Raw genomic sequence first — 21,759 nt, 5'->3', positions numbered from 1 at the left:
CTCTGCTAACTTTGACTTCTTTTCCCGTCTCCAGAGGACGCTGGTGCGCCGGAGCTCTTGGACCCAGGAGGACCTGGGATGCCCTCCACTCACACTCTGCCTTCCCCTCACGAGTCTTATCATTACGGCCTCGGCTATACCTCGCCTTTCTCCTCTCAGCAGCGGCCACAGCGCCACTCCATGTACGTGAGAAGGGAACGCCACCGGCCACACGGAGTGGAGACGGCGATGGCGGGCTTGCCTCCGCCGGGGCAGGCGATACCAACACGAGCCAGTAGCCTGCAGCTCCTCTCCCCACAGCTGCAGCACAGGACCACCCTCGCTGGACACTCAGTGAGTTCTTCGAGGGAGGACTGCACGGACGACATGACGAGGGTTAGTGGCAGAAAGTGCCTCGAACGTGGCGGGATTGAGTCTAAAATAGCAACAGACACACAATGAAAAGCTTAAATTAGGGTGCATTATGTTGAATGATGACAGCAGTTTTTGTAGTTCCCCACACACTTCCCCACCAATCTGAAAAACCAACACCAGTCATCGCTCATAAGGATTTCTAAACACATTGCCATTCTTTATGCCAGAATTATCTGACCATGATCTCTCCACATTTTAACGACCCAGTCCAGAGTCCTCCAAAATTAAAAAGAACTAAAATTGTTGTTTGCCCCACTTTTAAACCCATTTGTCCTAATGCTAGTACAATTAATTAAACAGCAAACCACAAACAAGGTCAAATGGTGCATTTCAATGACATGAATTAGTTCAGAAGTCCGATCCAAGTGGCCATTCGAGGAACTGTTTTTGGTGTTTCCAAACAGGCTGCCGCTTACTCATGCACAATAGAAATAAGTCATAAACACAAGTAAAATTGCTCAAAACACACAAAATTTCAACCTCCACAGCAATAGTGGCACAATAACGCATAAATGATGTGTCAAAAACTTTTTAAAAGGGATGTTGACGGTGATTGGAAAGCACTAAGGTCAACAGAAAAGGCAGGTGAGGTGTTGCTCATTCGTAAAAGACTTTGACATTTTAACTGAATTTCTCGTGAGATAATGGGAGGTGGGTGCAGCGTCAATGTTTTAACTTTTCAGTAAGTGCTTGAAAACCTTTTTCTGGTTCCCAAACACGATCACTAAAGCTCTGCGTCTGCAGTTTAAAAGCCCGTCTGAAGGCAATAATAAGTGGGGCTGTTTTCTTGGAATTGTTCTAAGTTACAGAAAGATGATGGAGGATGAGGCAGGTTGGTGAAAAATCACACAGAGACAAAATTACAGTTCCTGAAATGTATGAAAGCTCATCCGCGGAAGATATTAAACAATGGAAGCGGAACAAAGGGTGAAATGTTCCTTTGTTATGTGCACTGACTGTCTGTGTGTGTTTGTGAGTATGGGTGTTTCATGATTTGATGTGCGTGTGTGTGTAGGAAGTGTCACTGTCTCGCATTATCATTGCCACTGCTTCATGCTGCTTCTCCAGTCTGCTTTGACCTGCAGCTGTCCGTCTTCTCAACAGAGTGAGCAGTCCCCTAAAGACATGAGCCACCCTTGTGCCCCCATCAAAGACTCTACGCGGGACAACACTGCTGCTTTTCTTACACAGCGCTCTAAAAACGAGGTCCGACCCCCCGACTCCTCCCTGTCTCCAGCCAGTTCAGCAAACACAGAGAGTAGCTCTTCTGACTGCTTTTCTTTTTGTGTTCCTACTTAAGCCAACAGCTTCACTGCACGTTGTCGCTGGTATAAATGTAGCCTCACTGAAAAGCGCTAAGATGTCCTGAATGTTTGTGTTGTAAGCCAGAAAAGACTGCGATAGCTAATGATAAGGGATGAAGTGAGATTAAACAGGAATGTCGCTTAAAACGATAAAGGCTGAGAAAAAAATTGTATGTTCCTGTTTCCCTGTGTGTGTTCGTGGGTCTGCACGATGTGTGCACTCTTTAGGTTGGCATGTACCACGACCCTCACGTTGAGGACGGAGCTTCCTCCAAGGAGAACCGGATGATCTTCACTGAGTCCATGCCTCGGAGAGTAGGGAGCTTTTATCGAGGTAAGGAGCAAGAAATAACAGTAAAACCTGTATGGTTCCTCTTTCTTTTGTTTATTATTCCTTTGACACAAAGAAGATCAAAGATCACACATTCATCATATTTAAATGATCAAAAACAGTCATTTCCACCTCTCGTTGTTTCTCCTCAGTCCCTTCTCCCAGGCCAGATAACTCCTCTTTCCACGACGGCGTCGGCCAGGGTCGAGGGCCAGTCGTACCCATTGTACCCGGAGACCCTGTCGCCATGGCCAACCACTCCAAACGCCAGACAGCTTTTGACTGGTGAGAGTTCATTTGTAGTCTTTATGTGGCATGTTGAGGCAGCAGTGCAGTAAATGTAGGAACAACAGTGGATTAAAGAAACATGAACAACTTTTAAATTGTTAAGCCTGCTGTTAGAATTGTGCACGTCCAGTACAGAGTGTGTCAGACGTGCAGGACGTTCATGGATGAAGACGTTTTGTTTTGTTTTTTTCTTCTTTATAGTTTCCTTCCCCGATCTGAACATCATCCCTGCTGTTAAAGTGTCTGACTTTTTTTTTTCTCGCTGTGTCATTAACACCAATTAAGATCTATTGTTCAGACTCTGTGCTGCTGCACTGAATACATATAAACTCTTTATATATATATGATGGGTTATTCCATGAGATAATAAAATCAGCCAATCACATAGCACCTTTGTGAATTTAGGCATGTAGATATGATCTGCTTAAGTTCAAACTGAGCATCAAAGTGAGGAAAAAAGATGATTTAAGTAACGTTGAATGCTGTATGGTTGTTTTTTGAGCATTTCAGAAACTGCTGATCTACTCTGATTTTCCCACACTGTCATCTCAAGGGTTTACATAGATCCAAAAAAGAGAAAATATCCAGTGAGCAGCAGCCTCTGGGTGAAAGAGCCTTATTTGTGTAAGAGGTCAAACAGCTTCAAGGTTACTGGAAAGCAACAGTAAATCAAAAAAAAAACACGCTTTACAACCAAGGCATGCAGAAGAGCATTTCTGAACCTTGAAGCAGATGGACTACAGAAGCAGAAGACCACACTGGGTGCCACTCCTCCCAGCTAAGAACAGGAAACTGATGTTTTCATAGCCTTACAGTTGAAGAGTGGAAAACGCTGCCTGGTTTGATGAGTCTTAGTTTCTGCTGCAACCTTTGAATTTTAGGGTCAAACTTTGGCATAAAAAGATGAAAGCGTGGCTCTATCCTGCCTGTCAATGGTTATGGCTGCTCATACTGGTGTAGAGATATACCAGATACTAGTATAGAGATATTTTCTTGGGACCCTCTGGGACCCTTATTACCCTCAACTAAGCATTGTTCAAATGCCACAGCCTATCTGAGTAGACCATTTCCATCCCTTTATGACCACAGTGTACTCATCTTCTGATGGCTACTTCCAGCAGGGTAATGTGCCGTGTCACAAAGCTCAAAAAATCACAAACTGGTTTCTTAAATATGACACTGAGTTCATTGTACTTAAATGGCCTCCACAGTCACCAGATCTCAGTCCAATAGAGCATGTTTGGGATGTAGTGGAACCATAGATTCTTATAATGGATGTGCAACCAATGAACCTGTGATGCTATCATGTCAACATGGACCAAAATCACAAAACTGTGTTTTGCTTTGTTTATTCTTCAAGTGGACTGTATGTGGTAGCAGTGGCTGCAGAAGAAGCCTGAGTTCCTCAGAAAGAGTATATTGTTTTTTACGTAATGACTTTTGAAATTGTAAATCGTGAGGATTATTAAGTTAGACTCCTTTACTGTGCTGCATGTGTTATTTCATAGTGTATGGTTTCTATGTATTACTGTATTATGTATTTTGTTTGCTCCCATGCACGTTATAATCCAAGTTATATGAAACGTTTCCACATTTGCCATGCAGGACTACTGCAGAAGCAATGGTCATGAATCCTCCAGAGCCCGCCAAAGAGAAGGAAAAGCAAGGCTTCTTCAGAGCCATTAAAAAGAAAAAGAAGAAGTCACAAATAGTAAGATTATTAATGACTTTTTATTAATAAGATTATTCTTGTCACCTGGTTTTTCAAATCAAATATTTGTATTTTGGTTCCATGTGCTGTGCGCCTTTTGAGTTTAGCACGTACTGATTGTAAGGCAGGATCTGCAGTGTCAATATTTTCTTGCAAAAATGTTTCATATGAGCTTAACACTGACATCTAGTAAGATTAAAGGGAAATTCGATTTTATTTGAAAGCTCTTAAAATTGTCGAGTATATCTTAAAGCAAAAGTTGCTCTGAAGTTTCACCGTCTCTTTTTTGCTTCCTGTTTATCACATATTCCTCCTCCTCTGCAGTTGCTCTTCTCTTGGATGTCAGAGATTTGTGTTTAGAGTTGTGGCTGTGCATCTTCTGCTTCACAGACCGACATGGAGGACGGGAGGAATCCCAGCATCAAGAAAAGCCTTTTCCCCCTCTTTAGCTCTAAAAATAGCTTAAAGCACAACTCAGCTGTCAAAGTCCTACCTGTAGTCGCCTCGCCTATGGTACAACACCAGCCTGCCGCGCCCTACCCTGCCTCACCAGTAATCTAACCCCGACGCTGTGGCTGCATGTTGACTTATTTTGCACTCACTGGAATGACCCAGTTTGAAATCCTCTCAGTTGACTGATTGATTGGCTAAAGAAAATTTTTTGCTGAAAGGATTTCAAACACAAACATATATATATTTATATATTTAATGCTGCACGCTGTTTTCACATCCATTTTGTCTTGCTATAACGTTTGTCAAATGCAGTCACGTTGCACTCACATTGCATCGTGAGACATTTCAACGTGCAGTGTGCTGTTTGTCAGGCCAGCGTAAGGCATCATTTTATCATGAGAGGGTCACGAACATGTTCAGCACATGAACACACACTCCTGCTGTAGAAATTACTGGTCTCTTTGCTATGTTGTGTAATAATGCTGAAATCATGAATAGTTATTTCATAAAATGTGCTCATTTAGCTCCTTTCTGAGAGCTAGATTAGGCTAACTAGCTAGCTTAGCAAGGCTGGAAACAGGGAAAATGGCAGATAATTCAACTTATCAGCACTTCCTAAAGGAAGCTGATTATGCTTTTCCTTATTTTCTGTTTCTTTACTTGTAGTGCACCTGGTTACATTTTCTGATAATGATGCTGCTATGTGCAAATAATCCCTATGAGGTAAAAGCTTAGGCTAAACTTCTTTAAACAAATACTTATAGAATGTTTTTTTTAATTGTTTGATCTGTTCTTCTTAGTATGGTCAACTCAGCTAGACAGATCTGGCGGTAAGCACAGTAGCCCCACCCATTTTTTTAAGACTTTTTGTTTGTAAAGGGCGACCAATCAGATGAAAGTTGTATTAAACTGAGGCGGAGTTAAAGAAGGAGGAGCTAAAACAGATTGTTTCAGACAGTGGATGAATAGAAGGGCTGCACGAGTGTACAATATACAATGAAATACTTTGAAGTAACAGTGCAAAACTACTCCTTATATATTCCAAAAAATACAGAACTGGAATAAGGAAAAGAAGTACACTTTAAGTAGTTCTTATGTAGCCAACTGGTACATGAAGCTGAGTAATTGTGTATGAAGCGAAGAGAAAAAAGGCCAAAGATTTACTAGTTTCATTTTACCAACAGTAAGAATTTGCTGTTTGTCGCTGGTTTGTATCATTTTTCTTTTTGACCTTTTATGTAAGCAAATGACCAACTATCAAACTGCCCAGTGATGATATTAATTATTAGTTGCATCTCCAGTTTATATTAAAGCTTATCTAAACACACTCAGACACCAGAGCAGAGAGTTAAGCATTTTTTCATAAGACAATCATCATCGCCACTTTCTTGTCTCATGTCTGTTTCTGCCAGAGCAGTGCATGAAGGGCTTCACCGGGATTTTAGTGAGATGTGCGATCATCATTTTTATGTATTTGTTTTGGATTAAAAATAACACTTCCATATTTCTATTTCTGGAACGTCAGGTTCCCGGGAACGGACAGGATCACTTGTCCCTGCAGAGGAGCTCCAAGTCGTCCTCTCACCACAGCAGCCGGCGGAAAAACCGCGAGCGATCCCGAGACAGAGATCGAGAACGGGAACAGAGCCGGGACAGAGACCGGGACAGGGAGAGGGAACGGGAGCGAGAACGAGAGAGAGAAAGGGAGAGAGAGAGGGAGAGAGGGAGGGAGAGAGAGAGAGTCACTGACTGGCCTGACAAACAAGTGGACTCACACTCTCAGGTATGTGCCTACTTTAATCTGCAGTTTAGATTTATCTACAGATCACAACCCAGTTTGAGTCTTTCATCTGATTTTTTTTATTAGATTTTTAAAAACAACAATACTTTATCTTGTCATACATACTTAAGTTTTCCTATAAATTATATACTGAAGTCACGAAACTAGAATATATAGCGCCGTGCTCATAAAAAGTGTCACAATAAAGCTCCCAAGACTCAAGGCCCAAAGAAAGGGAAACTGTATAATCTATAAAAGGTCAAAGGTTTTTATTAAAACTGAACCTTAAGAAGAACCTTAAGAATGGAAAAAAAACAGGCCTTGTAGAAGTACATTTAGTATTAATGCCATTCTCGCATTATTCCTACATTTACTTTCATGCTTTTAGGAGTACGAAGGAGGAAGCTATTTTCACACATGCAGTGTAGACCTGAACTTTTCCAGACATTACCCAGCAGTAGGGCGCCCAGGTGTCCCACTTTATGTAGGACAGAACAGTGTTTTATCCTCCGTTCCCCCAACCCACATAGTGAGACAATGCCCCACATTCTGATTTAGTGGAGTCAACATGTGTTAGTCTCAAAGGAAGCAAGTGGTTTACTCAAACCCAAAGATGATTAGCAGGGAGAACAGCAGCTGGAATAACCATTAAGGTTTAAATGTTATTGGGACAGAAAGGGAATAAATGAGTGAAAGAAAAGTACTCAACAAAATCAAACCTTAAGCTTGAATTGAATTTTTATTGCATTTATTTATAATGGGACTTAAAATGTTGCAATTTGTTCTTCACAAACCACTAATTAGAATCAAAGTAACCGAAACATTAGTAGCATTTCCTGCCTTGTCCCACATAAACATACAGTTTGACCCACAGTTAGCTTTTGGGATCTGGTCACCCTACCTAACAAAAGATATATTAAAACACAAATGTCTGATATTAAAATCAGTTTTATCCTGACAGCTATTTACTATTAAAGCAATTGTTTAATTTAAGAATATAGCTGGTAATGTTGCTGGGAAAGACTATCTCCTGCTGTATAGTGCGTGTGAGACTGACCTAGATTCTCCCAACAGTGTGTGAGACTGGCTTTAGTACTCGGCAGACAGAAAACATCGTTTTCACCCATCAACTCCAGACAATGTCAGGAGAATCAGGTCGGGGTTTTGTCTGAAGTTGACCTTTCTTTCATGTGTCACACAGCAGGAGATAGTCCTCCTCAGGTCCATGCTCACTAATCGAAATGCACATTTTAGGCAAGATAGCTACCTGGGGATAGCATCCTTGAGCCAATGTGAATTCAACAGACAGTTACCTGCAATACTGTCACATGGCCTCAGCACATGTGACACACTGTTGGGCTTGGTCATGGGATTTGTAAACAATAACAAAAATATAGTTTTATTTTTTAAGATAATTCATCAGTGGTGTCTCTTTCCCCCCCTGCCAGAGCCAACCACTCAAGTCACTACGTAGGCTCCTTCACCTCTCCCCTTCTTCCTCAAATCAAGGACAGGCTCCCCCTCCTCCTCCTCCTCAAGACCTGCGCTTCCAAGCCCCCATGCCCAACCCTCCTCAGCCCTCCTCCAAAGCAGGCTACCCCGAGGGTCGAGGTCATGCCGACAGCAGGGGGCACACTGGGGTGAGCAGCTCCACCCAGGCTAAGAGCCGCAAGGCCAGCTACCCCCTGCCGGGACAGATAGAGTCCAGCTGGCACGTATCTGCTTTACAGCGGGCAGAGGGGGCTCAGTTCACCTCTGAACAGCTGGGCATCAAACCGGGTCAGAATGGACCCACTTTTACCCGAGCCTCCCGCACCAGGATGCCAAACCTCAACGACCTGAAGGAGACCGCCCTCTAAAACCTCTCAACCACACCACCTCCGATGCAGCTCCATCCCGGAAGCACCTGCCAGAATGCAGACATCGTGGTACTGCAGTAAGGGTCTACACAAGAGCCTTTTTCACTGGATCAAGTCCTAATTCAGAAATGTAGTAATCTGTCGATGCTCATGCCTCTGAAATCTAAAAGCCTAGACGTTGACCGGCCAAACACCTGGGACAGTGTGGTTTAGGGAAGCAAAGATAGGGAAGGGCCCATCGTTTCTTGAGATGCCAGTACTGTATCAGCTCTATATTATTGTCTGTCTCTACTTGCAAGGTTACATCAGAACAAGCTGATCATCCCTGTCAAGGAGACACTGCCCATGTGGCCTCTTTGCTGCCATCTTCTGTTCACAGGACGCTACTGCAACACATTAGACAGCCACTGTCATAGCAGTGGCCAATAAACTCAAATGTTTTTCAAGCTCTGATATTTGATAAGAACATAAAAAATGATTTATATTAACATTATTTATGAAATATTTATTTGTTTTAAATTCAAGGATATAAGCTATAAATGACACAGTATGTAGGTTATATGGGAATATTATAAGGTAATATAGAATTAAATGTGTAATTGCAAGAGCTTTAGTTTCGACACAAAGAAATGCATAGATATTTATGTGTTGATAATACAATATGTCACAAGGAATATTTAATAATGGTGAATGTCTTTTTTTTTTTGTTTGTTTGGTTTGATATGTTATTAGCAGATTATCATGTTATGTTGTTTTTACCCTTTTTTCTGATTGTTTCATCAAAATGTAAAAAGAAATACTGACAAATATATAAAATATCTGATATTACAAATAGTGCAAATCTGCCCATCACCCTCATGACATCAGTTTTGACGTTTTGTGACAAGTTGGGCTATTTGTTAGCAGGGTTTGGTAGCAGAACAGCCAGAGTGAGACTGTTAGGCTCTGTGCTTCACATATTGTAATTGTCAGGTCATTTTATCTTACATTCCCATTGTCGCAGTTTTCAAATTTGCCCATTTTTCAGTCCCTCAGTTCGTTTAGTGACAAACAGCTTTCCAGCATCTTGTTGCTGCCATGTTGGTTTTGTCCACAGCCTTAAAAACCATTTAACGGGCATCTTCGCCCACATCACCACGCAGCTCTAGTGAGGGAGGTTTACCTAACATGACATTGAAAATTTAAAGTGTTTTGAGACGGCAGGGAAGCTCTCTGCAAAAAGGCATACCTCACCTGCAACCTTTAAGATCTTAAAGGATAAGTCTGGTAATACTTTATCTTTATCCATTTATTTATTTATTTATTTTGTCAGAAATTCCAAATGCATTGTCTGTGCAGCCAAAGTGGGGTGTATGTGCTCTAAAAATCTTTAGATTCATTTTAATTTGTTATTGAAATTTGTTATTGACTAAAGTAGAGAATATGCTCATTTTAATATAGTAAGTACAGTACTTGAGTGAATGTGGTTACTTACATTCCCCCACTGGCTGGGTGTGGGCTTTTCACAGGACTTTGCTGACGCCATGAATTATATGAAATAACACCAGACTTATCCTATAATATGTGTTTACATTTCCTGTGTGCATTTTAAAAGCTTGTGTTATCAAGAGTTTTGTAAAAGTCTTTTGTAAATCTGAATTTGATTTTCCAGTTTGCATTACTATTAACATTAACAGTCATAATCAGGGATGATTTTACTTAACTTGATTGTTCATTAAAGCATTTACTAATTGTCTTCTGATCTGTGGGCAATGTAAAGCTGAGGTGTGTAGAATGAAAAACATTTTGTGGCCTAGGGGAAGTATACAGCATTGTTTTTCCCCAGTTTTTCCATTATTCTTCATTCTGTCCTCCTTAATATAAAACAGTATTAAGGCCGCTGGGGGGGGAACAAAAAACAAAATAAACAGTCTTGTTGCATTATTCTCAGAATTCTGATTTTAATTTGAGAATTCTGGCTTTTTCTCAAAAACCTGACTTGAGTTGCATAATTCTTTAATCTGACAATTCTGACTATTTTTCCAGACATTTTGCTCAAACATCTGACTTGTTCTCAAAAATCTGGCTTTAATCTAAGAATTCTAACATTCTCCACAAAAATCTGAATTCAATTGGGAAATTCTGACTTTTTTTGTTTTTCTCAAAACTCAGATTTTAGTAATTCAGGCTTTTTCCCATAATTCTGGATGTAATCTAAGAACTGTGACATTTTCCTCAAAAATCTGACTTTAGTTGCAAATCTTTTTTTTTTTTTTTTTCCCCTCAAAATTCTGATTTTAGCAATTCAGGCTTTTTCTCAAAAGTCTGTCTTTAATCTAAGAATTCTGACCTTTTCCTCAAAAATCTGATCAATTTTCTCAATGTCTGTCTTTTCTTCAAAACTGAATTCTTCTCAAAATTATGATTAACTCTCAAACAAATCTCTCCCTCAGAGAATTCTTAGTTTAAAGTTAGACTTATGATTTTGTTTTCCTCAGGATTTTGAAGGGAAAAAAAGTCATGACCTCAAATTTCTTTCTTCAGTGGCCTTAATTCCCTTTCATACGTTTGTGATTTGAAAGCATAAAGCAAAAAAATGCATTCCAAATGCCATCACAGACAAAAGGAACAAAGAACAGAAGAATGGTCCATGAAAAGTTTGGATCCCCATTTGGTGAAAATAAGAATCAATCACAGTAACTTGATGGTTGACTGAAAGCAATAACACTCACTAAAAGACTCGGAGTGATGCGGATTGTATTAGCCAAATCGGCAGCTAGATGGATTTGAGCCAAATATAGCACAAAGAAGGATTTCCTGCAGGAGACTGTGATTACAGCAAGTGTTGGCAACTGTTGGTATGTGACATCACATCATTCTGCAATACATTTTTTACATTTTTCTTAAGTTTATCCCACAGAAGGTAAAACTGTCCCATGTTGTGCGCTTGTGTACAAAATCCTCATTGCTAATGATTGTAAATGACTGCTGACATGGGTTTGTTTATATCACTAATGGGACAAAGTGATGATGAAGTTTACCTTGCTAGTGACCCGAAGCCTTACGTTAGTTTATCGACTCAACGCGTCAGATGGAAATGAAGGCTTCAACCCTCAGCAGGTCGCACACGCTGAAAACTGAGATGAGAAGAAGACTTTTTGTTCAGAAATATGAATGTGTTTCCTATAACATCAATTCTCTTTTTTTGTCATTAAGCTGTTTCCCACTTCTGACAGGGTGTAAATAAAAAATAACAGAGTATCTATACTGACCGTTCTACTTTAAAAATGATAGGGTCTCATAATAAATGCCAACTGTACATTTTTGAATGTCTCAGAGTTTGTTTTGGAGCACAGACGCAACATAAAAACAGACACATATTTGTTTATTCAAGGACATGGTTTAAAAATACAATAAAGAGAACATCTTCAGAGCAATTCAGCTCTGCAATGTATTCCTAAGTGTAATGGGAAATTCAAATATAACATTAAAGCAATCAGGAATTTTTAACAACAGCACCAAACAACAACAAAAAAATCAAACAAGAAAACAGTAACTCAAATGAGGCAATAAGACCAAAAAAAAAATCCATATTAACAAATTCATTGAAAAGACTAAAGACAGCAGTCTGTTACACCTATCTGATTATCTAACAGCTGTGCACAACATCTGGTGGTAACTGGTGTTTAAGCTGCAGAATAATATGCATTTGTTCTAATTTGACCTACCAGATGATAAATTATGTATATATGACTGTTTACTATATATTATATTTGGACAAATAATTAATTAGAAATGTAAAAAAGCAAAACAAACATTCAAAATTAAATAAAGAAAATATGAATTTAAAAAAATGCTGTAAATGCAAACAGTAATTGTAATTAGGATGACCTTGTTGTTGTTTTCGGTCTTTTCATGGGATTTGCTGAAAATATGAAAAATGCAGACTACTACCACACCGATTCATTAAGGTAAATAAGGAGGGGAGACTTACTGTGTAAATTCCCAGCTACGCTCAGATTATCAGGAGAAGCAGACAGAATTTTATTGACCTATCACAGAACGATTTGGATTTCTAACATGAGCGCAGATTCAACCGCCATAGCAACGCTACCTCTCCCTCTCCATGCCTAATTACTGCTTTCAGTTTATGCCGTTTCATTGCAAATGGAGCAATCTATTGAGAACTCCCCAAATTGAAGTGAGACTGGTTTAATACAGACAATGCAGAGTGGAGTGAATGAGAGCTCATTGTACATATCAAACAAACCTGGTTTAATGCATTTATGTAAGTGTGTTTTAGCTGTTTTGTTTGTATTTTTTAAAGGGGTTGGGGGGAAGTGGGGGGGTTTACATGCATTTGTTCATGCAGAGCAGCAGCTCCAGGCGCAGAGCAATGCGTGTGTGCCATCCCAGAGGGAGGATGCGAATGTAGCGAGCAACGATGGGCGGCCGCAGAAGGTTCTGCACAGACGAGGACCGGTCAGAGTTCCCATAAAACACCTGAGGAAAGACAGAAAGGCAAGATTAAGGTATAGATTAGTTAAAACCAGCCATTGCATTAAAGCTACTATTTCTAGAATCACATGGTAGTTGACTTGCAAACAGTTAACGTTCAGTTGGTTTTCAATGACTGATTAACAGTTTAAATCACTTCTAAAATATGACTTCTCATGACGTCAGTATCAGGCAAATATAAAATGCCTAATGTTTCATGCAAAGAGGCATGGACAAAGAATTATGTAGCCTCATTCTTAGCCTAATCAAAAAGAAACCTCCGGTGTCTGAGTATGAAGGGCATTGCATAAAAACAATTTCAATAAAAAGAATAATAAATGGCTCAAAAAATAAATTTAAAAACCATTGAATACATAGAAAAAATATATTTAAAAAATGTTGGCAGCAATTAAATTCGCTGACATACATGTCTTTTGAATTAGGTTACTGTTATATTGATTCCTCTGTTTATTTGTGTTCCATTTAATTTAGTATTTTATTTATATGCAACTGTCAAATACTGCATAAATACATTAAAAAAAAGATGAAAAAATAAAAGGAACTGTAGGTCAATTAATAGAGACTCCTTATTTTTATATATTATATTTTCATACATTTCATGTCATATTATTTATTAAATTAGGCACTTTCAGGCCTCCATACTTGAAGTGTTGAACATTATTCAGTGTATCCAAAGTGCACTTAACTGACCCTGTTGTTTCCAGTCTGGTCTTTGTAATAGATCCAGTTGAGCTTCTCATCTGTTCTGTACTGAACACTGTACTTGGTAATCCACTCATCGGCATCACAGCGGCCCTGAGTGAGAATCCCTGACACCACCGTCACTTCCCTTAAGTCAATCTGCAGCCACTGACTGCTGTCCTGGAACTTAGACAGCCAGGCGCAGCTGGAGGAGAAAGAAAAACATTTAATATCAGCTCTGATTTATACAACAAATATCATAGTTGGTCACGACAGTTTAGCACAACGCAGGACAGAGAAATTTACTGCTGTTTTTACAATATCTTCTCTAAAGATAAAATCCTGTTGTTTTGTGTTCTGAGGAAACTGACAGTTTTTAACATACGATATGATGTTTTGTTTTCGGAAAGAGAGAAAATGAAAGAAAGGATTCAACTTAATGCTTAAAAATTACAATATTTAGCATTTTTAAAAAGTCCTACTAGATTCTGTATGTTTTTTTCCCCATTTTGTCTCATCTATATGGTTTTTTAAGCAAGAGCATTTTGGTGTGTTTAAGTAACAAAATATACATAAGGAGTGTGTTTACTACACTTTTCCTCACAGATGATAAGAGTCATGATCTTTTTTTAAAAGAGACACAACAGTTGGCTGTGTGGTGCTGGCCTATATATATATACCTACCCAAAGCCCTGGCTGTTGAGTCGCGCCTTACTCGGTACCCATGAGGAGAACCAGCCAGTGTACTGGTCCTGGTTGGAGCAGGTAATCTGTTCTTGACTCACTGATCCAGCCTCAAAGCCAAGAGGTCTGTGGTAGGGACACTCTGCAAAGGAGATCGGAGACAACTTAACATGAGCGCTCTTAGTTTCAGGTAATATGTCTTCTTTCGCTGAAAGTTCTCGTGGCCATGAGATTTTAATATCGTCACCCTGAGAGAAGAGAATACAAACAGCTAGCTTAAGCCAAGCAGTGCATCACAAAAATATATATATATATAAAAAGACCATCAAACCACTAAGCCTCTCCTTAATTCTCCATTTCGGCATCCTTTCCTCTCTCCTAACCCCTGCAGATTCCCATAATCACACCCTCTCGCTCCCATGGCCCCCACTGTTAGGAGCCTCTGTGTGACCCATATCCCATCCTAAAATCCTGCAGTTTAATTCTCCGTGGTGAGAGATCAGTGATGTCCATTAGGGCAGCAGACGGACAGATGGCCATGTTCTGCTCTCCGTGGCTTTGGCTCCGTGTTGTTCTCTCGCTTCCTTTAAAATCACACGAGAGCCACTCCTTTACTTGGTAAATAAAGCCTTTAAATATGTGAATGAGAGAGAGAGAGACAGTGGTACATGAGTGAGAAAAACATCAGCTGTGGACACATGGAACAGAAACTGTAGTAGAAGTAGCCTGCTGCTCTTTTGTTTACTACTGGCTTAAGCCTATCTGGCACAGGGTTGCATCCTGTCTAATCCCAGTATTACAACACACCCGGCAGAAACGTCTGTGTGAGTCAGGAGATAAGTGTTTACATAACAGTAATGCAAATGCCTCTGTAGTCCTCCCTAATGTGTTTCCTGACTAAAACAACACATATTCAGATGGCTGAATCAACAGGCAAACTGCGAGGTGAGACTCCGTGGATTGAGGAACTCTGCGAACCCTGACGCAGAGCGGGCAGGAAAGTCTTTCTCACTCATCAGTTCTCATCCACGTAGCGGTAATTGCTGGTTTCTGTAATTGTGAGATCAGCATGGTCTATTATGAGCCCCGTAATCTCCGAATCATGCTCTAATATAATGATAGTCGGCAGAACTTCTTCCTCCTATCTGTTTCTGGTTGCCATGTGATTTGCGGCTCAGCTCAAACACACTGATTCACTCGTTTGTCAGCTCCTCTCCTCATCGAGTCAGACGTGATTCAGATCTGATCTTTAGCTCTCAGGCTCAAGTGAGGCTGTCAGAAGACCTTTTTTGTAGTTTCTTTGTAGGAGGTCCAAAAAAATAGGAAAACAAAACAGGTTTACAGATTTCACTGGGATTTAGTTTAAAAGCTAAATCCCAGGCTAAGTTGGCAAAGTGAGAGAGCGTTCAGTTTGAGGATGAATATGGTACGATTCAAAACTCAAGATCAGCTATTATTGGGCGCTGCAGTGAGATTATTTTTTGAGTGTTTCTGACAAACATCCAAATGCAGGTTTCCTGTTACTGAAACGGGAATTCTGGAGGACTGTGCAGTGTTATCACAGGTAGCTTCTGTTTCTTCACATGTCCCCCCCCTCTCTTCTTCCCTTTCTCCAAGGATGTCCAGTGAAGCATGTCCATCCACCCTGCGGCGTCAAATCTGGAGCCTAATGCACTCATTGCATGAACACGAACTATAGACACACAATTGCGCACACACTGAAACTATCCATCTACTTGTATCAGCAGTGATAATCGTCTGAGCAATTTTCAAGGAAGAGTCCCAGAAAATTAAAGCGTTCAGCTCCTCAAATATGAAGATTTGCAGTCTTACTTTGTCTTCAGTTGAATTTGCTTCAATTCTCTGATTGTGCAGCAGATTAATCAGTAATAAAAATCACTGTTAAGTACAGACCTTTCAGTTTTGAGCAGGTTAAACAACAGTTAATTCATGTCTATCTAACACACCCTTCCCTTCTCCTTTTAAGAACTATTATCACTTTAGTGGTGCAATTGTAGATCAGCAAAAGTCACGTAATAAATCTCATTAGTAAATAAGTCTTGACACAGGGGGTTAAAGCACACTGATGTTATGAATAAATTAAGTAGTGATTGAGATTTAAGCTACTTATACGATTCATGTCCACTCAGAGTGACGTTTAATGGCTCTCACCCGGCATGCAGTCCACTCCTCGCACCAAAGATGAGCCAGACCCAATGGAGTAAACCTCCGTCTGCGATTCGCCTCCATCACAATCACATTTGCAGGACTTGTTAGTCCACGCCCCAGGGTTCTTATACAGACACACATAAACAACGTTTATTAGCTGAAAATTGACATAGAGCTCATTTACAAATGATAAAAGGAGAATAATTTAACATAATAACTCTGGTCTGGCTGTTATCTGTGTTTTGCTGTTGATGTTGTTTTTCTTTCTTTTTCTTTACAAGCAAATCCTGACACTGTGACAGTTAAATCATCTGTGACATTTTGCTGGGTTGCTGAGATTTTTCATACCTCCTGAGCATAAATACCGATGAACACTGTTCAGCCAGATGGACAGGAGGGAAAAAAAGCCAGTTGATGAGGCACAGAAGAAGAAGAAAAAAACAGGACTGTTAGGGCATCATAGTCACCCTTTCTGGATACTAAAATCTGTGAATCAATCTGTTAGTTTAACCACATTAAGAAAAGGTAAATAAACACAACACACACTGGTAATACAATATAATATCAGTGCAACTGTAAGAGTGAAACTGTACCGTTTGTTCCCAGGAGAAGGAGGCCCAGCAGGAAATGTTGTATGATGAGAGCCATCTTCCAACCCGCTCCAAACCAGACCAGACTGACCATAGACTGAGCATTCAAGCTAGTAGTGATAGGAAGGCTGGATTACAATAATCCACGGGACACTAATGGCCTTATCTAATGCCATCCTTATCTAACAAAGCTCCTCCTCCAGCTATTCACCCATCACCATTAATGCCATCATACCTGGAAAATCTCCATGCGGCCACAGAGGTCAAAAAATCCTGCATTAAAAAAAAAGAAGACACCAGCGCACCCAATTGCCACACTAGAGTTGTGTGTGTTGTACAAGAGTGAAAGCAAGAGAGATGGATGCTGGTGGTGGCTGATGCTGGGCCTAGTGATCCATATGATTGGACAGAAGGACCTGCAGTTGGATGTCATCCTCAAATGTTTGCAGTTCTCTTCTATACTATCACGTTAGGTTTGAAGGAAGGAATGAAGGAACCTGGTTTTTAATACTTGGTTCTTTGCTGTGATGTAGTGACATAAAATTGTATCATATACATTGTTTAATTTTATTTTTATTTAAAAAATGTTTAAAAAAATAAAAAACAAATTTAAATTAAGAAATTTTTTTAAAAAAGAATTTGATTAAGAGTCTAAGTACATCGATGATATTACTATTTCACAAATGTATCAATGTACTATTGTTTAATCATAAACCATTTTTCTGTAGGCAAAAGTCTCTCATAAACATACTCTGTTTTATTAAAAATGAATGCATGCATTGTATATATTGCTTATAGATCTATTTTATTTCATGTTATTTAGTTATTTTGTTTTTGAGGGGATTTGAAATGCTGCAGGTGACAGGCACGTGGATAATTATCATCAGAAGCAACTTTTAAAAACAAAATAAGCGAGTGTCCTGTTCCTGTGTTTGTTTGAGCGTGGCATTTCTCCCGCCTCCCACTGAGGGTTTTAAAGCCAGGTGGGTAAAAATAATTAAGCCTAATCAAGCAAAGCTGTTGCCAATTTGTGCTGATTAGAGAACGAGTTTCACTCCCTGCGCGCCCTTTTGCTTTCACCAGTGGCCTTTTAAAAGAGATTCTGCATGTTGCACTCGGTGATTTCACTTCATGACAGTTTTTTCCCCCCTTCTAGGAACTTGCCACAGCAAACATGAAGGCGGCTATTCATGCAACGCGTAGGATCCCTCCATGCACCAAAAAGAGGATTCGTGCTTACTCCACTCTCATCTACAGAGCTCATAAAGAGGTCAGAATGCACACTGTAATTGTCTGGCCTGTACATGTTCCTATGTGATGAGGGACTGGTTTCACATGCACTTTCTTGGTATTCTTCTTCTGCAGGTTAGTCCTGTTGGACTGAGAAGTTCTGAGTTTCTGACCAGGAGGCATGGTGTCCCCAGACCGATCCTGCTCAGGCTTGTAGGCTTAGAGGCTTCTCGGCTGTCCAAGTCAAACAGGTTGAAAGTCATCACTCGGCGAGAGCTCAGTGCTGCTGTTGCACACGTACAACGGAGGATTCATGCAAGAGCCGCTGCATGAAGATATAGACTTTAAAACAAAATTTTATTTTTATTATTAAAGGGTTTATTTTAATCTTTGCCTCTTTATTAAAGTAAAACTATTAGGTAATTAACCCTAACAGCTGGTAGATGAAAGACTAGGACTGACAGAAAGTGTGTACGCTCAGATTTATGGTTGGAAATGTGGTATGTCAGGGGTGGGCAACTCCAGGCCTCAAGGGCCGGTGTCCTGCAGGTTTTAGGTGTGTCCTTGAGCCAACACAGCTGATTCAAATGGCTAAATGACCTCAACATGTCCTGAAGTTCTCCAGAGGCCTGGTAATGAACGCATCATTTGATTCAGGTGTGTTGACCCAGGGTGATATCTAAAACCTGCAGGACACAGGCCCTCGAGGCCTGGAGTTGCTCACCCTGTGGTATGTGGCGAGATCACTATAACACTATCAGTGTTAACGGGCTTCAGGATCACTGACTACAAAAACAAAATGATACTGTTTTGTATGAACATCCTCACACTGAAGCGGCTTAGAAACCCTGAAGTAGGTTTTTACAGCTGCTTTCTCAGCCCAATCTGAAGTGTCAGGAGAGGCTGGATGATTCAACAATATGGTTCAAACATCAGTAAACTTAAAGGGGAAAATCCATCCTTTGAAATGGCGAAGTCATGACCTTAACCCTGGGGAAATGCTTTGGCATGACCTTAAGTGCAAGTGTGTCTTGGTGGGAGGATTTTTCCAGGCTGCCCCCAAATAAAGGCTCTCTTGTCATAACTAGGATGAAAACCAGACTATTTTGAGTAAATGCATGTTTGTTTTCAGGAGGACAGAAGTAAGAATACACAGTTTTCTTATCATACTTGGTTAACAAGCTAATTAAACTGCATCTGAAAACTTAAAACGCTGTCAAAGGAAAAACGAGACTTCCCACTCGTCAAACACCGGCCCCTCCCGGGTTGAGGTTTCACTCCACCTGATGCCTCCGCCTCTTCTGTGAGCTCTCCTCCTGCACCAGTAGCTCCTGTTGCATGTAGAGCTGCTCCGGAAACGCTCCAGTCCTCATATCGACCTGTTTTTACACTCGAATCGATTTAATAAGCTATTAAGGAAATTTAGAGCGCAACCGTATTTTATTATTATTGGTATGAATGAACTGCATGACCCTGTCGCGCGGATAAGAGCTACAGGTAGGTTTGAACTGATGATTTTTGCCAAACAAACACCTCGTTGGAATACGATGCTGTCCTAAAAGGTAACGCGCAGTAAGACAATGAGCAGCGTTTTTATTTTATTTTGGTATGATTTGACTCGATTAACTAGCAGGATAATTCCTACTGTCGCTTTTTTGTATTGTTTTATTTTTGTAAGTTGAAGCCAATCCTGCACTGTTTGAATACATTGAAGGCAACGTGATAATCGAGTACTGCTTTAACGATGTGTCTCTATAAAGGGAGCACGTTCTCATATCAATCAGTGTCACCAAATGCCACCAAACAGCTTTGGAAGAAGCGGCTAATGTGAGCCCTTCTGGACCCTCTCTGTTAGCCATCATGGGATGTGGCACCTCTGTCGCCACAGAAAAGCAAGGGGAAACACTGGAGCAGGGTAAGCATGTGTAGATGGTTTAATGCTGGAGTACACCGGATATTGGGATTTTTATTACCACCCCCCCCAAAAAATATACTGTAAATGGACTGATTCTTATATAGCGCTTTTCTACTCTCCCGTAGTACTCAAAGCGCTCTATACAACATGCCTCATTCACCCAAGCACTTCTAAACTCAAGTGCTACATTCATACTCCGATGAAGGCATCGGAGGGCAACTTGGGGTTAGTATTTTGCCCAAAGATATTTGGCATGCAGACTGGGGGAGCCAAGGATCGAACCACCAACCTTCTAATCAGTAGCTGATCTGCTCTACCACCTGAGCCACAGCCACCCAATACTGTCCCCAGAGAGATTTGTTCCTCCTGTGAAAGGTGGGAAAAACCCACATGCAAAGACGTCACACACACAAAACACCCCATAGGTGTTAAACACTAATTGGAAAGCAAAGCTCATGTGATGTTAAACAGCATATTTATTCGTGCTGTGTAATACTGCAAATTTTGGTATAGATCCGATACTAAGTAAATACACTGCCAATGTTACCAATACTAATACTTTTAACTTATAAAGAGCTTATGAAGGGAAAAGCAGCGACTTAGCAAATGATTAACATAATTCAGTGAGCTACATACTGAACAAAGAAGATTAAAGCAAAGTATCGATCCCATCGTGCTTGTACCAATACCGATACCAGTGATGATATCGATAATTTTTTTTTAATGGATCCACCCACCTCTACTGTTTCTGGGCCCTTACAGAGACTTTTATTTCCCCTTACTCGAGTACAGGATAGTGTAATAAAGGATTACACATCAGGCACATACAGTTGCCCCTTATTAAAAATGACTGCAGTCAGTTCACCTAAATTGCAGGGTGTACTCCAGTTGTTACTGAGTGCTTGTGTTTATGCAAAGGCATTTTGTAATGCTAGTACTGCTACTACTATGCTTTAGTAAGTTGCTAACCTGTTCTGCTGCAGCAAGGTGATGATAGCTATTTTTTTGCTGCAGTAAATGTGCCTCTGATTTTGACAGATGATCCTTTCCCTCCTTTGCAGTCTGTCTTTTCTTCTCTTTAATGAGTGCTGCTGCTCCCAGAAGCTTGTTTAATTTGCTTAGTTTTCCCAATCCCACTGTTGCACACGACCTCCCTTGTGTCTTGTTATTTCTCATACCGTGTGTGTGTGTCTGTATATGCTCATTTGCACACAGTTTTATTCAATTACACGTTTCACGTTTTCTCGCTGAATTGTAGTTTTCCCTTCATGCAGATGAACCAGTTAAGACTCCCAGCCCGGCTCTGAGTAAGACCCCGCTCATCCTTAACTGCCAGGCTTTTACTTATGTGGCATCTGTGTTTGTGTGCTTGTCTGTCTGCATTTTTACATTTTGCAAGAGTAACGGAGGATTCCTGTGGCCTGTGGAGTTCTGTAGAACTAAAAAGAAAACAATGGGTAAATAACAGCTAAAGAGTCATAGGCATCTGAGGGTATGAGTTGTTGAAGCAGTAGTATGGTTTCATGCTATGAGTGAGCGCTACAAATGGGATGTTTGCTTTGAGTGTGCTGGTGGAGATGTATGGGGAGGTCAGAAGGAGCTTCACTTTCTCTTTGTGGATCTAGAGAGGGACTGTATGAGGAAGTAAGGAGAGGCAGAGAAGTATGTTAGGGTGGTGTAGGAAGGACAGTGAGATGTGGAGTAGGAGTGGCACAAGGGTTCAAGGTAGGGGTAGGATTACAGTGGGGCAAAAAAGTATTTAGTCAGCCACCGATTGTGCAAGTTCCCCCAGAGGTCAGTAATTTGCACCAGAGGTACACTTCAACTGTGAGAGACAGAATGTGAAAAAAAAA

The 21,759-nt window shown here is 40.5% G+C and overlaps 3 protein-coding genes across 9 annotated transcripts in view; 2 read left to right on the top strand and 1 right to left on the bottom strand.

Moving 5' to 3' along the window:
* cdkl5 (cyclin-dependent kinase-like 5) overlaps positions 1–10,398 on the top strand; it is a 42,431-nt gene extending 32,033 nt beyond the window's left edge. For 3 of the 6 annotated variants that reach the window (XM_014340398.2, XM_014340396.2, XM_014340397.2), the window contains exons 14-21: positions 35–375; positions 1,519–1,620; positions 1,947–2,052; positions 2,202–2,334; positions 3,943–4,048; positions 4,439–4,600; positions 6,027–6,284; positions 7,730–10,398. In XM_014340398.2, coding sequence (XP_014195884.1) covers positions 35–375; positions 1,519–1,620; positions 1,947–2,052; positions 2,202–2,334; positions 3,943–4,048; positions 4,439–4,600; positions 6,027–6,284; positions 7,730–8,140 — 1,619 coding nt within the window. In that variant the 3' untranslated portion in view covers positions 8,141–10,398. The remainder of the gene's footprint in view (positions 1–34; positions 376–1,518; positions 1,621–1,946; positions 2,053–2,201; positions 2,335–3,942; positions 4,049–4,438; positions 4,601–6,026; positions 6,285–7,729) is intronic. The other 3 variants (XM_014340399.2, XM_014340400.2, XM_014340401.2) reach the window with 3 other exon arrangements.
* A 1,085-nt stretch (positions 10,399–11,483) lies between these two features.
* rs1a (retinoschisin 1a) lies at positions 11,484–17,068 on the bottom strand. The gene is made up of 6 exons (XM_005943290.3): positions 16,765–17,068; positions 16,520–16,545; positions 16,175–16,295; positions 14,003–14,144; positions 13,328–13,523; positions 11,484–12,622 (listed from the first exon to the last, which is right to left on the bottom strand). The coding sequence occupies exons 1-6, from the start codon at positions 16,853–16,855 to the stop codon at positions 12,470–12,472; spliced, it is 729 nt and encodes a 242-aa protein (XP_005943352.1). The 5' UTR covers positions 16,856–17,068; the 3' UTR covers positions 11,484–12,469.
* Positions 17,069–19,318: 2,250 nt separating this feature from the next.
* The window catches only part of ppef1 (protein phosphatase, EF-hand calcium binding domain 1), a 14,708-nt gene continuing 12,267 nt past the window's right edge, over positions 19,319–21,759 (top strand). The window contains exons 1-3 of one of the 2 annotated variants that reach the window (XM_005943286.3): positions 19,319–19,488; positions 19,752–19,906; positions 21,181–21,213. In XM_005943286.3, the coding sequence (XP_005943348.1) occupies positions 19,852–19,906; positions 21,181–21,213 (88 nt within the window). In that variant the 5' untranslated portion in view covers positions 19,319–19,488; positions 19,752–19,851. Of the gene's footprint in view, positions 19,907–21,164; positions 21,214–21,759 lie in introns of both variants that reach the window. The other variant, XM_005943288.2, reaches the window with a different exon arrangement.

The sequence above is a fragment of the Haplochromis burtoni genome, unplaced genomic scaffold (assembly GCF_018398535.1).
Source record: "Haplochromis burtoni strain Fernald_Lab_line unplaced genomic scaffold, NCSU_Asbu1 Contig_262, whole genome shotgun sequence".
Lineage (NCBI taxonomy): Eukaryota > Metazoa > Chordata > Actinopteri > Cichliformes > Cichlidae > Haplochromis > Haplochromis burtoni.
This window is presented reverse-complemented; position numbering and strand designations above follow the sequence as displayed.

Bases quoted from the DNA above. Each gene is read 5' to 3' on its own strand.
- rs1a (XM_005943290.3), bottom strand. From the start codon at position 16,855: ATGGTCAGTCTGGTCTGGTTTGGAGCGGGTTGGAAGATGGCTCTCATC. The intron at 16,546-16,764 runs GTACAGTTTCAC...CTGGCTGAACAG, and splicing joins CCTTCTCCTGGGAACAAACG to TGTTCATCGGTATTTATGCT. The intron at 14,145-16,174 runs GTGAGAGCCATT...TCTCCTTTGCAG, and splicing joins AGGAGTGGACTGCATGCCGG to AGTGTCCCTACCACAGACCT.